General features: G+C 41.8%; 1 protein-coding gene across 4 annotated transcripts in view; it reads right to left on the bottom strand.

Moving 5' to 3' along the window:
- Nucleotides 1–14,576, bottom strand: part of MBTPS2 (membrane bound transcription factor peptidase, site 2) — a 41,002-nt gene that overhangs the window by 7,237 nt on the left and 19,189 nt on the right. For 3 of the 4 annotated variants that reach the window (XR_007777312.1, XM_050972987.1, XM_030234418.2), the window contains exons 8-9: nucleotides 12,785–12,879; nucleotides 10,368–10,563 (exon numbers count right to left, since the gene is read on the bottom strand). Coding sequence is in view for 2 of the 4 variants with exons in the window: in XM_050972987.1 (XP_050828944.1) it covers nucleotides 10,368–10,563; nucleotides 12,785–12,879 (291 nt within the window). In the remaining 2 variants the exon portion in view is untranslated. Of the gene's footprint in view, nucleotides 1–6,475; nucleotides 6,616–10,367; nucleotides 10,564–12,784; nucleotides 12,880–14,576 lie in introns of all 4 variants that reach the window. The other variant, XR_007777314.1, reaches the window with a different exon arrangement.

Raw genomic sequence — 14,576 nt, 5'->3', positions numbered from 1 at the left:
TTCCAGAGTTATAACATTATGAATTTTAGATCATAATTTTGCAGAAAAATAACATGTGAAATGACCCTCTTCCAGGACAAATAATCAATCTCTATAAGGGTTTGATTGGGTATTTTTGTTTTTACAAGAGTGCAGCTATTATATTTTTCTTAAACATGGCCACTATCACAGTAAAGTCACTACACAAAGCACAATTAGCATTTCAGTAAAACTAGATCTAAAATACAAATTTTCAGAGGCATCTTTAGTCATAAAGACTCCACTGTATGATTCCAGTATTTTTCAAAGAAAAGAGATTATAGTTACCAGACTTTTTCAACATATGCAGTCCACATGCACACAGTGGGTGCACACATGTATTTTTTCTGAAGGCCAGAAAAAATTTTCTCTGGCAGTACCTGCAGCAGATCCCCCTAAACTGAGGCTGAGGTCATGGTGAACAGGAGAGGAGGAGATAGGGAGCAGAATTCTGGAGTCCCTCTGAGAAAACAAAGGCTACAAGGGGATGCACAGTTGCATCACACAGTACCAGTTAGCTGATGCCTCAGGGGTTTTTTTATATTTTTCAGATTCTGTACTGCTTCAGTGTGTAGTTGTGAGCTTCATATTAGGGGATAGTAAGATCTCTTCACAGAGTAGGTAGACAAAACAATTCCTTCTCTAGCTGGGGACCAAGGACAAATTACCCAAATCTCAGGCCCAAGAGCAGAAACACTGGTGGAATGAAGAGATAAAAACAAGCAGGATGGGACTTCACAACCTAAAACTATAACTGGACAACTAACTCCCATATGCAAATGGACCAGAACATATAAAAGTGAGAGACCCCATAACCATTTGTCCATTTTGTGACCATTCTGGGTTCATCTTGGGTATAACCCTGGCTGGGCTCTTGTGCTGCCCAAGGTGTATCCATAGGCCTTTTAATAAATCCCTACTTTATTCTTTAACTCTGTCTAGCCTCTGTTCTAGGTCAGCCTTTACAAGGCATCATAGTCAGTACATAAGTAGCTTCTCTTCTGTGTTCAGATGATAAGTGACTTCAAGATATAGTTTGGTGCAACTCAAAAACCTGGGAGGTGGGACTTGGCATCCTTAAAAATAGTGACTGGAAAATTGCAGGGTCAAGGACCACAAGATCTTGAATACTTTATTACTGTACACACTGTTCTTTGACAGTGTACATGAACCTTCAGTAGACTGCATGTCAAATGTTTCTAAGAGATTCTTCAAGGCAGGTGCAGTAGTTTGAGACCTGCCAGAAGGCACTATGTTAGTACAGGGATGTTCCACCTGGGTAGCATTCTGGGTCTCCCAGCACCAGGGACTGTTTGGGAACCATTCTGTGACAGCTGCAAGAAAAACAACTTTGCTGTTAAAAGGAAGGTACAGTAGGCTCTTATCCCTAGAAGAAGAGGTTAGGGTAAATTAATGCAGAATTAGAAAACCACCTTGAGAATAAACTTGCATAGTACCACCAATACTCTCTCTCTTTAAAGAACAACTTTAGATGGGAGTTGCCAATGGCCTAAATGGCCTAAATTTTCCCTACCTATGTGGAGAATAGCTATAGCCATAAGAAATACCTCCACAGAGATATTTGAAGGCAAGACTTCAAATCCCACTCAATACAAACACTCCTTGGGAAAGGCACAGTTTAACTCACCCTTGGAGAAATTTCAACCACAGGCTAAGAGAACACTGGAACATAACATACCAAAAGTAGTGCTAAGTATATCTTACTTCAGAATGAGATCAGATTTCTTCAGGTTCACTAAAGAATTCAAGGACACAGTAACAAAGGCATGGGAAAGTAGTTCTAAAGTCACATAAGACAGAGAACTGGTCCATTCAACCACATAAAGACATTTTCTTCTGTTAATAGATGACCTTCTGAGAAGTCCAACCAACAAAGACACTATGGGTTGGAAAGATACGGACAGCAAGGAGAACCAAAAAAAGAATGGGTTTGGTGTGGCAACAAGTAGAGAGCTATTCAGTATCAAAATTGCCAGTGTGCTTGAAAGTTATGTTTTTGCTTAAAGCTTAAAAATTACCTTTGATTTGGGGGAACTGAGAGAAAAAAATCTGTTGGATGACTGAGTGAAGACCACATCAGACAGAAATCCTGGATACCACCCAGCTCAGAAAGTCAAGTCAATCACAGAATCACAGAATGATGTGGGTGGGAAGGAACCTTAAACATCATTCTGTTCCAACCTCCTGGCACAGGCAGGAACATCTTCTACTAGACCAGGTTGCTCAAAACCCCATCCAGCCTTGCCTTGAACACTACCAGGGATGGGGCAGCCACCATTTCTATGGGCAATGTTTCAGTGCCTCACCGTGTTTAGTGAAGAATTTCTTCATTGTATCTAATCTCTTTCTAGAAGAAAGCCTCTATGATAAACCACAGATTATCAGAGATACAACTGGGAAGTTCTTTGAAACATTCTATGTGTTTTTCGAGCAGTTTTTAGTACCAAGGCATTACGGTGAAAAAATAGTTGAACTACAAAAAAGCCCCGAAGATACAATTTTTTTCCTCTTGTATCTATTCTACACACAGAATTACTCAACTAAATGCAATATTTTATTAAAATACTCTTTTAGTCTTATTTTAAAAATTACGTTGGTTAACCAAGCAGACACTACAGCCTTCTGCAGCATGATACAGAGGATTGCCCCAGTGCAGGTACAGGACCTTGAACTTGGTCTTATTGAACCTCATGAGGGCTCTTTTCAATTTTGTTCAGGTCCCTCTGGATGGCTTCCCATCCTTCAGGTGTGCCAACTGCACCACTCGGTGTGGCATTGTCTGCAGACTTGTAGAAGGTGTACTTGATCCTGCAGTGGGAGGCCGTGTCCCAGCCCTTGGGTGGAGCTGCCCAATGGGATGGGCTCCCCTGCTTGGGAGGGCAGCTTCCCAGGAGCACCCTGAGTTCCATCCCCCCACAGGCCCAGCCTGGCTGCCCACTCATTCCAGGGCCATGAGGTCACACAGCCCCACGGTGCTCCTGCAGCTCTCCATGAGCACCCTGAGTGCTATCCCCACACAGCCCTGCCCTGGCTGCATGAGACCATGAGGTCACAGAACTCCATGGCACTGCACTGACCATAAGAACCAACTGAACCAACTGCTCAGCCCCCATCCCCAACTGCAGCAGCAGCAGTGTGGTGGAAGGGGGACCATGGCCCTTGTCCAACGTCTTTTCCTCTCCCTCCTCATTCTCTTGATGGTCCTGCATTCCAGAGCTGCCAACTATGCTGCACAGAAATCAGAGGAAGCAGGTAAGCTGCCAGCACTGGTCCAGCCTTTCATGGGCTAGGGGCAGTCTTCTCTCCAGTGCTTTAGTGAGGGTTTCTTCTGCATGACCACTCTCCTATTAAGAGAGTCCCAAGGGTTCATCTCTCTTCCAGGGGTGTTGCACATTGTCCTTGAAGAGTGTTGAACTGCCAGCTCAGAGGTCCCCAGGTTGTCCTCTGCAGCTCTGGCAATCCACTGACATCTGGCTCCCTGTTGTTATCTGACCCCCATCCAGTGCTTCTGTACACAAAAGTAGAAGATCCCAATACACAATGGAAACACTTCTCTGTGCTTGCTTCTAGCTGATTCTTTAGCAGATTCTCTGGCAGCTTGGAAGAAAGATGGTTTGGAGCCCTTGGGCGAGCTTGGAGCACGTAAGTTCTAAACATTCCTTCTTTTGCAAGAATAATTATCACTAATGTGTCAATAGCTTACTAATGAGCAATTTTCTTTTAGATGTTGAGGCTGATGGCTTGCAGAAATCTCCAGCCTCCAAGCATATGCAAAATCCCACAGGTAAGTTAGCTGGAAAAAAGTACATTTACCTTTTCATCTCCCTTCCATGTCAAATGCAAGTTGCTCATCCCAAGGCCAATGCCAGCCTCTGGCATGGCCAGGTAGTTGCTGTCCTCTGATCAGCACAGAATGGCTGTGTGGCAGCAGGCTCTTTCCCCAGTGCCTACTCTTGGATGTCACATCAGCAACTAAGCTGAAAGTGTGTCAGGTTCAAGATATCTGGATCCCATTGCGGAGACAATGAAAACCAGGACTCCTGCACAAACACAGCTTCCCCTGCAGCTCCATCCAAGAGCTTGCCCTGAGTACCTAGATGACCAAAGCAGAAAAGTAGCCCCAGACAGGATCCCTCTCATGAGCTGAGGTCCACATTAGTGTTCTGACTTGTATATTGGGCAAGGAAGCTGGAGGGAACCTCCCTATCCTCCTGCATCCTCCATGCCTGTGCCATGATGAGGCTTTACCTGTACCTGCTTTTTGGCAGTTCTACCAAAGTCTGGAGAAAAAAAAGAGACTATGAAAGCTGGTCAATCTCCTCAAGAAGATCCAAGGCATTCAGGTACTGAGCAGTCCTGCTGGGGTCCCTTATGGGGAAACAGATCCTGAAACCTGGCAGTGGCTGAAAGGGGGCGCACATGCTGGGGAAAAGGCAGACAGGGAAAGCAAGGCTCAAGTGTCTCCTGTGAAGGCGTAATTCCATCCCCTTAGGGTGTGGGAGCTGGCCCAGAGAGGGAGAATTGCATGTGGAACTTCCTGATGAGTTTTGCTAAAGAAGTGACTGGCCAAGCAGCAGTGCTCCCCACTCCTCATCATTTGAGCTCTGTTCAGAGGGACAACCTATCCCCAAAGGGTGGGAGTATGCCTCCAGGACCAGCACTGGGGGGAAAAGAGAACATTCTGGTGATATCAAACATGCTGTAAGTTCATGAGTGGAAAACTGGCAGCAGATAGGCTAACACTTTGAATTGCTCTGCAGAAAAGGCTGGAGAAACAACCAAACAAGATCCTAATGCCCATGAGCACATAAGTGTTTGTCGTGGAACAGGCTGTATGGTAGGCATAGCGATACTCGTGGCTGCTCTGCCAGCTGGGATACTGGTGTGTTGTTTTCTTGCAATCTGCTGGTGGTTTCGGAGAAAACGGTGAGTCATCAATCCCCTCACAGCTCCTGCTTCCTCCAAAGATAGCTCACAGCCACAAAGCACTTCTAGTCCGGCTGCTGCTGCACAGCAAGTTAGGGGTTGGTTGAAAAACTATGCTGAGGCTTTTGCAGCTGTCAGCAGCTTTAACTGGCCTCTTATTTTCTGGGTCTTCTCTTGGGGAGCCTACTTGGACTATAGCCAAATTAGTTTGCTCAAATTGAGCCTGCCTGGACAAGACTAGCTTGCATGAGCAACAGGCAGAGGCAAAAAAAAATCAGGATGAGAAAGAGTGAGGGGTAATATTGTTCTAGAAAGCAAGAGATGCATTGGCACCTCCTGCTGACCAGTGATCCTGCCTGGAGGAGTCCCCCTGCTTGGCAGTGCCTCTGCCAAGGTGTGCCAGCAGCTCCACTCACAGCAGTGAGCCCTGCCAGCTCTGGGCCCTGCTGTGGAAGAGAGTCCCTGAGTCCCACCTGCAGCTTAGCCACCTCCTCTCTCCACAGATGTATCTTTGGAGAGCAGGAGGAACGCGCCCGCCTGATCACACACTCAGACAGCCAGATCAGTTCACCTGAACCTGCCCTGCCACTGCAGTAGCCCTAAGAAACTCTCACACATCTGATCCCTCAGCTGTCCCTGCTCCTCTGCACCTCCTTGGCTGCCCTTAAGCAGCTGTGGGAACTGCCCAGCCCCAGCCACAACAGAAACAGCCCCCTCCACTCCCAAACCTGCTGGCCCAGCCATCTGGACAAAGCTGAAGGTGGGCCTGCCAGGGTAGGGGTTGGGCTGACAGAAGCACAACCAACAGCTTCAGGGATTGGCTTTTTGTCTCAATAAAAGGGAAAGTCTTCACACAAGTATTTGTATAGTATCACAATATCCAGAGTTGGAAGGGGAACTCACAAGGATCATCAAGTCAACTCCTGGCCCTGCACAGGACATCCCCAGGAGACACACCATGTACCTGAGAGCATTGTCCAAATGCTGCGTGAACTCTCTCAAGCTTGGTGTCGTGACTGCTTCCCTGGGGAGCTTGTTCCACTGCCTCACCACCCTCTGGGTGAAGAACCTTTTCCTGATATCTGACCTAAACCTCCTCTGGCACAGTTTCAGGCCTCTTCCTGGGGTCCTGTCACTGGGCACCAGAGGGAAGAGATCAATGCCTGCCCCTCCACTTCCCCTCGTGAGGTTGTAGACCATCATGAAGTTTCCTCCAGGAAACTTCTGGAAACTGAGGAAGCCAAGTGACCTCAGCTGCTCCTCAAATGGTTTCCTGTCTAGACCCTTCACCACCTTCGTAGCCCTCCTCCGGATGCACTCTAATGGCTTTATATCTTTCTTACATTGTGGTGCCCAAAAGTGCCCCCAGCACTTGAGGTGAGGCTGCCCCAGTGCAGAGCACAATCCCCTCCCTTGCCCAGCTGGCCATGCTGTCCCTGATGCTCCCAGGACACACGTGGCCCTCCTGGCTGCGAGGGCACTGCTGGCTCATGTTCAGCTTGCCACTCACCAAGACACTCAGATGTCTTCCTGCAGGGCTGCTCTCCAGCCTCGCATTATCCAGTTTGTCTGTATGCACAGGTCAAGTGATATCCAAAGCAAACAACTTGTCAAGTTGAAGGCTGGTATCAGAACATCTGATCAAAACTCCTGTTCATGAGCCAAAATAGCAAAATGACTGAGACAGCCAGTGTATTCAAAGGTTTCAAAAGACACACACTGCAAAACACTATAGTTTCAAAGCTTGCCTCTTGACAAACACCTAATGGCCACTACCATCCTGAACCTGAAATTATGCCTACATGGAGAATAGATCATTGCTCTTCTTCCCTCTTCATTACAATAAAGTGTTGTCCCTGACAGCCACTAGACTTCAATCTAAACTCCAAATATTGCTGCTGAAGCAAGCTCCAAACACAGAGAAACTCTTCAGGAAGTTGCTGGACTGAGCTCTAGAGACTGTAATATTAAGCAATGAATTCTGTGGTTGCAATGAATCAAACCTAATGGTAGTAGGCAAATCTGTCCTCTGAAGAATAACAAAAGAATTACAGAAATTATGCTCTACAGACTTGTCTTCAAAGACACTGCTGGGAAGAGGTGAACAGCAATGAGCCGGGTGAGAGAAAACAGTCATTGTTTTCCCACTCTAATTGAACAATTCTTTGACCTGGAAATAACATTTCTTTTGTTGGCTCATGCTACATGGTGTTGGCAAATATTGAGAAGGATTCACAACAGACACAATTTTAATTGGAAGTGACTTGGAGACTAGGTTGACCAAAGTGCTTTTCAAAACTTCTTCATGGGGGAAAGGGAGGAGGAGAAAGACAGCATGGCATGAGATATTTCTGTGTGGTCTCCTGAAGAGCTATAAATCCTTTAAACCTGGGTTAAAAGCAGTGAAGGACCATCCTCAGTTATAAGGGTAAACAAGCATGGAAATATTGAAAGAACGGGCTGTACCAAAATGACCTTCACCAAGGATTGCTGTTGCTCATAAACACACCCAAAGCCAGGAAGTGCCTTTTTTATTTTAAAAGACTTGGATACAACAGGAGTAGGAGACTGGTCAAGCTTGAGGAAATGATCTCTAGGTAAGTTCCTTCTTTTTGTGAAGAAAATCTTACAGTTTTGGTCTGTGATGGGTAAGAGTATCATTCAGGGATATGTTTCCTCAAGTAGTGTAAATTCCTAATATAAATCTTAAGTCACCAGATTCTTCCCAACCAACAAGGGCCAGAGAAGGAAGCAAAAATGTTGCAGTATTAGAAATCACATGAGGGAATAAAACCCCTCATCTATAATAAAGAAGAAACACTGCAAATTTGCATAGCAGTACTGACAGGGCCCTCCATTTCAACCTTACATAGCAACTGTCCAAGAGAGGAAGAACATAACTGGCCTGCAATAGGAAGCATTTAAAAGACTTAATACCATGTATATTGAACCAACAGTATGAATTTAGAATTTATACTGGATAACATTAGATACTTTTTACAGAAAGAATGCTAATTAAAAGCATTAATGTGTCTGTCCCAACAACATGCACTCCTAATCATCCTTCTGTTTTAGTTTTGGCCAAATCTCCATCCCTGTAAGTTCATTTAGGATTATAAATCTTTAAAATTTTGCTATTTTTAAATACTGGAAACAAGTGGTATATATAGCCTCCATATCAACAAAAATATTTTTGCTAGGATATTTTAATTTGAGGCAGCAGAAAGATTTAATAGAAATAAACTGTAAAGACTATTTCTTCTAAGTAATTAATATAGATATGCTTTTTTTAAAGATATGTCACCTGGAAGTTACCTTCAAATGAAAATATGAAATAATTACTGCTTTTCCATAAATCAGGACTACCATGACAACAATACAACCCTAAGCAGAAAATAATGCATGCATAATTTTAGAATGTTATTCAAACAGTGACATTTCTAGAGAAAGTACAGTCATAGTACACACTAGTACTACAACTCCCATATTATGTTGTGTGTTAAATATAGCACCACTCTAAAAAGTAATGTTTCCTGCAGGCAGAAAGATCATGCTAAAGAATAAGGCATTTCATTAAAACATATTCCTATTTCAAAGCTCACAGCAGAAGAAGAAATTATTTTCTTTTTTTACCTGTAAAAAACAGTTACCACATTCTGATCAGTCACATTTGGGGAAAAACAAACAAACAAAAAAACCAACCACACCAAACCTGTTGGCCCCAGCTTGTCCTGTACAGTGCAATGCTAAGCCTGAAATATTTAGAAGTTGTTTCACTGGAATGAAACTCTACAATGGCACAGCAGACTGCCTGCTACCCAAGCCAACATCCTATCATTTTGGCCTAGCGTTTTTCCAAAGGGAACATAAGAGAATAGATTACATTTGCAGCAAAGATGGTAATAAAATTAATCTTCTAGCTTTCAAATTAATGCATTCAGTGCACAATTCCAAGGGTCACATCACTTTGAAATTCTACTGCTATATGTGTATGTAAACAGTATTTTCACAAAGTAACTTCTTAAAGAAGAAGTACCTTTTAAAATGCCATAACATTATTTTCTGACCTCTGAAAGACTGGCAGGTTCAATTATTCTGCAGAATTACTACAGTGGGACACACCAATGAAAACTCCGTTGCTCCAATGTATTGAAAAGGGAACAACATCTATTGTTCTTCAGTACCAATAGTTTGTATTGTATAAGACCAAGAAAAGGAATTCTGAATAATTATAAAACTCTATTGTAAAATATGTTGCTGCATTTGAAATAAATATCATCAGATATAGTAGTGTGTGTTGGTAACACACAAGTGAAAAATGTTTTCCTTTTAAATGGCATAAGGCCAGAAGTAACAAATGAAGAGATCATATTTTGGGCTTATATTAGAGTATATTATAAAAAGAGTTGAAATAAGTAACTCCTCACACAGAGTATCAAATTAGCAGTATGGAAAAATAAAGACTGATAGATTAATTAAAAATATGGTATCCAAGAATGTTACTTGATTTACACCACCAGATTTCATCACTGCTTCTAAAACTCTTTTGTACCTAGTTCCAGTGCTTATTCAGAAAAGTGCAATGCCTTCCTAAGGAGATACTTCCAAGGTAGTACTTCTATCTAAACTCACCTCAAGAATTTCAGCTGTCTGTGAGGAACAGATACTTTCCTCACAGGAAGGGATAGTAACTTAACACTTCAAATTTCTTAAAGCCCATCTGCAGCTAATTTTCACCATGCCACTCAAGCTACCAAGTCTGAGGTTGATGAATTTGTTCACTCTTTTCATACTCACTTCAGGAGTGGAATTACTTTTTATTTATATAAAATGCCCAAAGGAGAGTCACAGTAAACTTCAAAGAAAGGAACTAAAATTTTAAATGTTACTTAATTTGGGGCAGTCAAATGAAAAAATTAATCAGGAAAAAACTATACTGTGATAACACTTGTGGCTCAGTAGTCACAGGAATCTGTCACAGACACTTGGATGTAAGTGTGATTTAAGCAGTTATGCTAATATTCCAGGCAAGGTGTTGGAGCAAGGTGCCCTAGAGATTTTACAATAGCATCCTGAGACATTTATATGCTAGGAAAATGCATGCACCTGGTTCCTATGACTAACCTGAATAAGATCTGTTCCAGAAATAGCCCTTTCATAGTTTTCTGAAAAAACAACCATCACATATCACATATGGTTTCTATTACCTTCATAACTCATTGCCCTGTGAACATTTTATTTTAGGTCTGAGTAGTCCATGTCTCTCCACTGGCTATAGTAAGAAATGGATTCTGCTTTAAACAAATTAACTGAGAAGCACTCTAAGACCTTGTTTAAGCAGGCAGGCAAAGGAAACCATATTAGAGATTGCTTTTGCTAAACTTTAAAAAAATGATACCAACCTGTATACTGAAGATGCATGGGGTGTCCTACATAGAGCATGTCAATATGAGGTGGATGCTTTACCCTGATTAGCCTTGTTTGGTTCTCCAAAGAGGGAGTCACACAAAAGCTTGGCACAAGGTCCTTATGGCAGTCCATGTTGGTTCGACAAACTTTGCTGGCTTCAATAACTTTTCGTGCTGGCAGGCAGGCATACTGCAAAGGGCATTCAAAATCATTATGAAAGGTGAAGGTAAGCTATTTTCCAGCACATCAAAATAAAAGAAGCAAAAGATACTTCTAAGCAAATAAATGCCTCACTTATATAAGCCCATGAAGAGTAAAATCTAATTTTTTTCCCTAGCTTTTTGTTGTGAAATCCTGATGAATCTCTACCTGATTCATATTCAACCTGTCATTCCATATTTTGTAGTGTGGAAGAGAGGGTATGTACATATACCAAAATAAAAGCAAACTACTTCTAGCAAAGTACACATACCACAGCAAAAAATCATGGCATCTAAACATAGCTCAGTAATTCCTAATGGACAGAGCCTATATCAACATCCTAGTGACTTACCTGTTCAAGATGAAGTTTCAGCACATAAACCAACAAACCTACCTGGTGTGTGGTAGCTAAGAAACCATTCTCAACTAAGATGAACATAGGACTCAATGCACTGCTGTGCCCCAACCCCTGCCTATAACACTCTTCCACTCTCTAAGTCTGACAGACCAGACCTTTCTTGCTCCCCATGGGCCAAAGACAGTACAGCAGAAGGGAACAGGAAATTAGTTTTCTCCTTCATGTCTCTTGGAAAATCTCAGTGACACTTATCCTTTTGTTCTAAAAATAGAAGCAAGGAATCATAATCTACTATTTGCCTTAGGAGGAAAAGCAAAAGTAATTTCTACCTTCTCAGCCTGATCACTGCACTCCCCATAATGTGTGAGTGTCAGACCCCCACCATTAACCTTGATACAAATTCCTTCTGGAGGAAGGAGGAGAAGACACACTTTCAAAATGGACACACTTTCAAAAAACTTCTGCATAGCACTGCAAAGACCATTAAAAAAATGTTCAAAAATCACAGCCAGTCTAAAGACACTTGCAAATCACAAAGTCTCAAGCTTCCTGATGCTTTTATTTCTTCCCTGTTCATAAGTAGCAACTACAAGCTTAAGAATGCCCAGGCTCAATGGAAGAGTGATTTATCAAATCTTGCTGCCACTGCCATATTTCAAATGAACCACTGGAATGTGTTCAGCTCTTAGTGGTTAAATACTCTGGAGTGGGAAGTTTACCACTGTAGAAACTGTAAATATAGCAGATTTGGAAAAAAAATATTTGAATTTCTTCAGATATTTATCACTAGAGTCAGAACAATAACAAACTGGTATGTGCAGAAAAGTTTACACAGTTGAGTAGTGTGTTTTTCTGCTTGTAAAGAACCAACAGAAATATTCCATCACAGTCAGTATGGAACACATATTTTAAAAAACATTGATGTATTTTCATAGAATCATAGAATGGCTTGGCTTGGAAGGGACCTTAAAGATATCCCATTCCAACTCCAGTCACAGGCAGGGACCTTCCCCTGGACTAGGTTACTCAGAGCTCCATCCAGCCTGGCCTTGAACATTTCCAGGGATGGGGCATCCACAGCTCCTCTGGGCACCCTGTGCCAGCGGCAATAATGAATTTCTTCCTAATGTCTAATCTGAACCTGCCCTCTTTCAGTTTAAAGCCATTCCCTCTTGTCCTAGCACTATAGGCCCCTGTGAAAAGTCTCTGCCCAGCTTTCTTGTAGCCCCTGTAGGCACTGGCATGCTGCAAAACCCTTTTCTAAGGGAGTAAGGCAAAATCCTACTGAGAAACTTTGTTTCTACATGACAAGAAAATCAACATAGTGAAAAAGATTTAAGTATGGGTCCTCATTTTGAGAAACTGGGCAATTTCTAGGACCTTCTGCTGCACGTTTTTAAATTTAGGGGGCCGCACTGCTGGCTTCAGACAAAATAACTGAATAGACAGTCCAGGGCCTTGCTTTCCTTGTAGTGCTGAATACTTTAGAAGACTGAAACACCAAAATAAGCAATTTTGACTTCTTCTCAAAAGTTGTTTTTTCTCACCAGTATTGTGCATCCAGAATACTGACAATGACTGAGCTGTCTTTCTGCCTAAAGGCATGAGGTCTCTAAGATTTTTTTTTGATTCTTCCAGAGACCCCCTGTTTAATTATGAGAAAAATCATGACTAGCACTTTGTGATTTTTTAAGCTGTAATTGGGAAAACAGTATACATGCACACCTTTATTACAAACTGTAGATATTCTTAAACACTTGAGTATGCTGTATAGATGTGGGCAAATATTACTAATTTAATCTAAAAAAAAATTGGATTTACCAAAGAAAATTAGCAGTTTAAGTAACTTACCATATGGCTGTCCAACTTATTGCTGTATGAAAAGCAAATGTCTGTGAGGCTGTTGTTACTACAACATTCAACTGTGCCATCAAGTCTTCTGTAAACTACAGAACATAGGCATAGAGCAAAATAATCAATATAATTTGCTGAAAAAAATAGTCTCTGAATAAAGTAAAACTATTATTACTATTATTAATTATTCTGCAGCCTTCAAGAATTACACTAATTCACAGTCTAGCTGAGGCTCAGTCACAGCTACAAATAAAGCTTCACCACCAACATGTGAATGTCCTGTGATTTCAGTCACGTGAAATACTGACTTTTTCACCTTTATAAATCTCCTCGAGATACTGGGAATCTACCCCTGCATTATTTTGAGTATTAAAAGATGCAAAAGACTTTTATATCCATTGCCCCTAACTTACACCAACATTTGGCATAGAAATTTGTTAGCTACTACTGTACTGATTTCACGGGCTGGCTCTGGAAATGGCCAAGACTCAAAACATACTTTTTACATCATGAAAGCCTTCCAAGCCTTGAAGGCTGCAGCAGTGAACAAATGATGTTTTAAACCTAGATTTAACTAGTCTGGTAAAGAACCTTTGTACATATGCTCTTGAAATGAATTAAGCCCACCTTGCTGTCCATCTTAGACACACAGACACACACAGATGCAGAAGAATGGTCACGGTAAGGATCTGTATCACAGCAACTGCAATCCCTTCCCAGGCAGATCAAGCCTGTGATACAGGCTGCTGATTTATCACTGCATTACCTGCAATCCACTGCCATGGAGCTTTCTGCCTGGGGCTTACAGGTGCAAGCACTGTACCGTGCAAACCTTTTTCAAGTACCCTGAGGCTAAGAAACCACATATTTATTTGAATAGCAAATGACCATGAAATTAGTATTCTTATAAACTACATTGAAACCACTTCTTTTTAAATTTCAAAAAGTTCCTTAGGGCATTGTTTTCTCTCTAGCTTCAATACTCAGATAGTTCACTCTCCATTTGTTTTATAGTCAACTAGATGGAGTCCATTTGCTAAATACATTTTTATCAATATTCTGTATTTATGTCAAGTTGTGAACTGTCAAGATTTTGATAAATGACAGCTGCTCAAGACCAAACAGAGTTCATTTAATTTCAGAGGAATATTTCTCACTGCTGGAGGCTTATAACTCCAAAAATGCAGACAGACTGGTCTGATTAGAAGGCAGCAATGGGGACAATGGGCTGCTAATACAATAAAGCAACCAGGCTTGGAAGCAATATTGAATCTCCAGCACTAAGCCTCTAGTATTCCAATCTAAATAGGACTAGTTCATCTGCAAAATATGCAGTTTTATTACCCATTACTCGAAAACTGCACTTCAGAGAATAGCAGAATCTGAGGATATATATACCTACATCTGAGAATTAGTTCTTGCCATCCCTGCCCAGCTGAAAGCATGGGCAAAAGTTGCACTCCTCTTCAGAGGCATAACCCAAACTGTCAGACCTAAAATGCAGGTTCTTACCCATACTCCACTAGTTTCCAGTTTAAATATTTATCTCAGTACCAGCTATAACATCACTTTCTTTGCATAATCAAAAAAAAAGAAAAGAAAAACTTTTTCAGCCTCATGAAAGTTTTATAGTGCATCAAAACCATGGACAGTCGAGTTGCCTGACCTCCTGTTTATTTCCAGGATGATGGAAAAATGCAGTGACAATTTTAAAGCTCTAAATAGCATCTTACAAGCTTTGCTCAGCAGCAGCCCCTTACCCCTGGAATTCAGTTTCCATTAATGCTTG

Source organism: Serinus canaria, chromosome 1 (genome assembly GCF_022539315.1).
Source record: "Serinus canaria isolate serCan28SL12 chromosome 1, serCan2020, whole genome shotgun sequence".
NCBI lineage: Eukaryota > Metazoa > Chordata > Aves > Passeriformes > Fringillidae > Serinus > Serinus canaria.
Note: the sequence above shows the minus strand (reverse complement) of the source record. Positions and strands in the feature narration are given on the sequence as shown.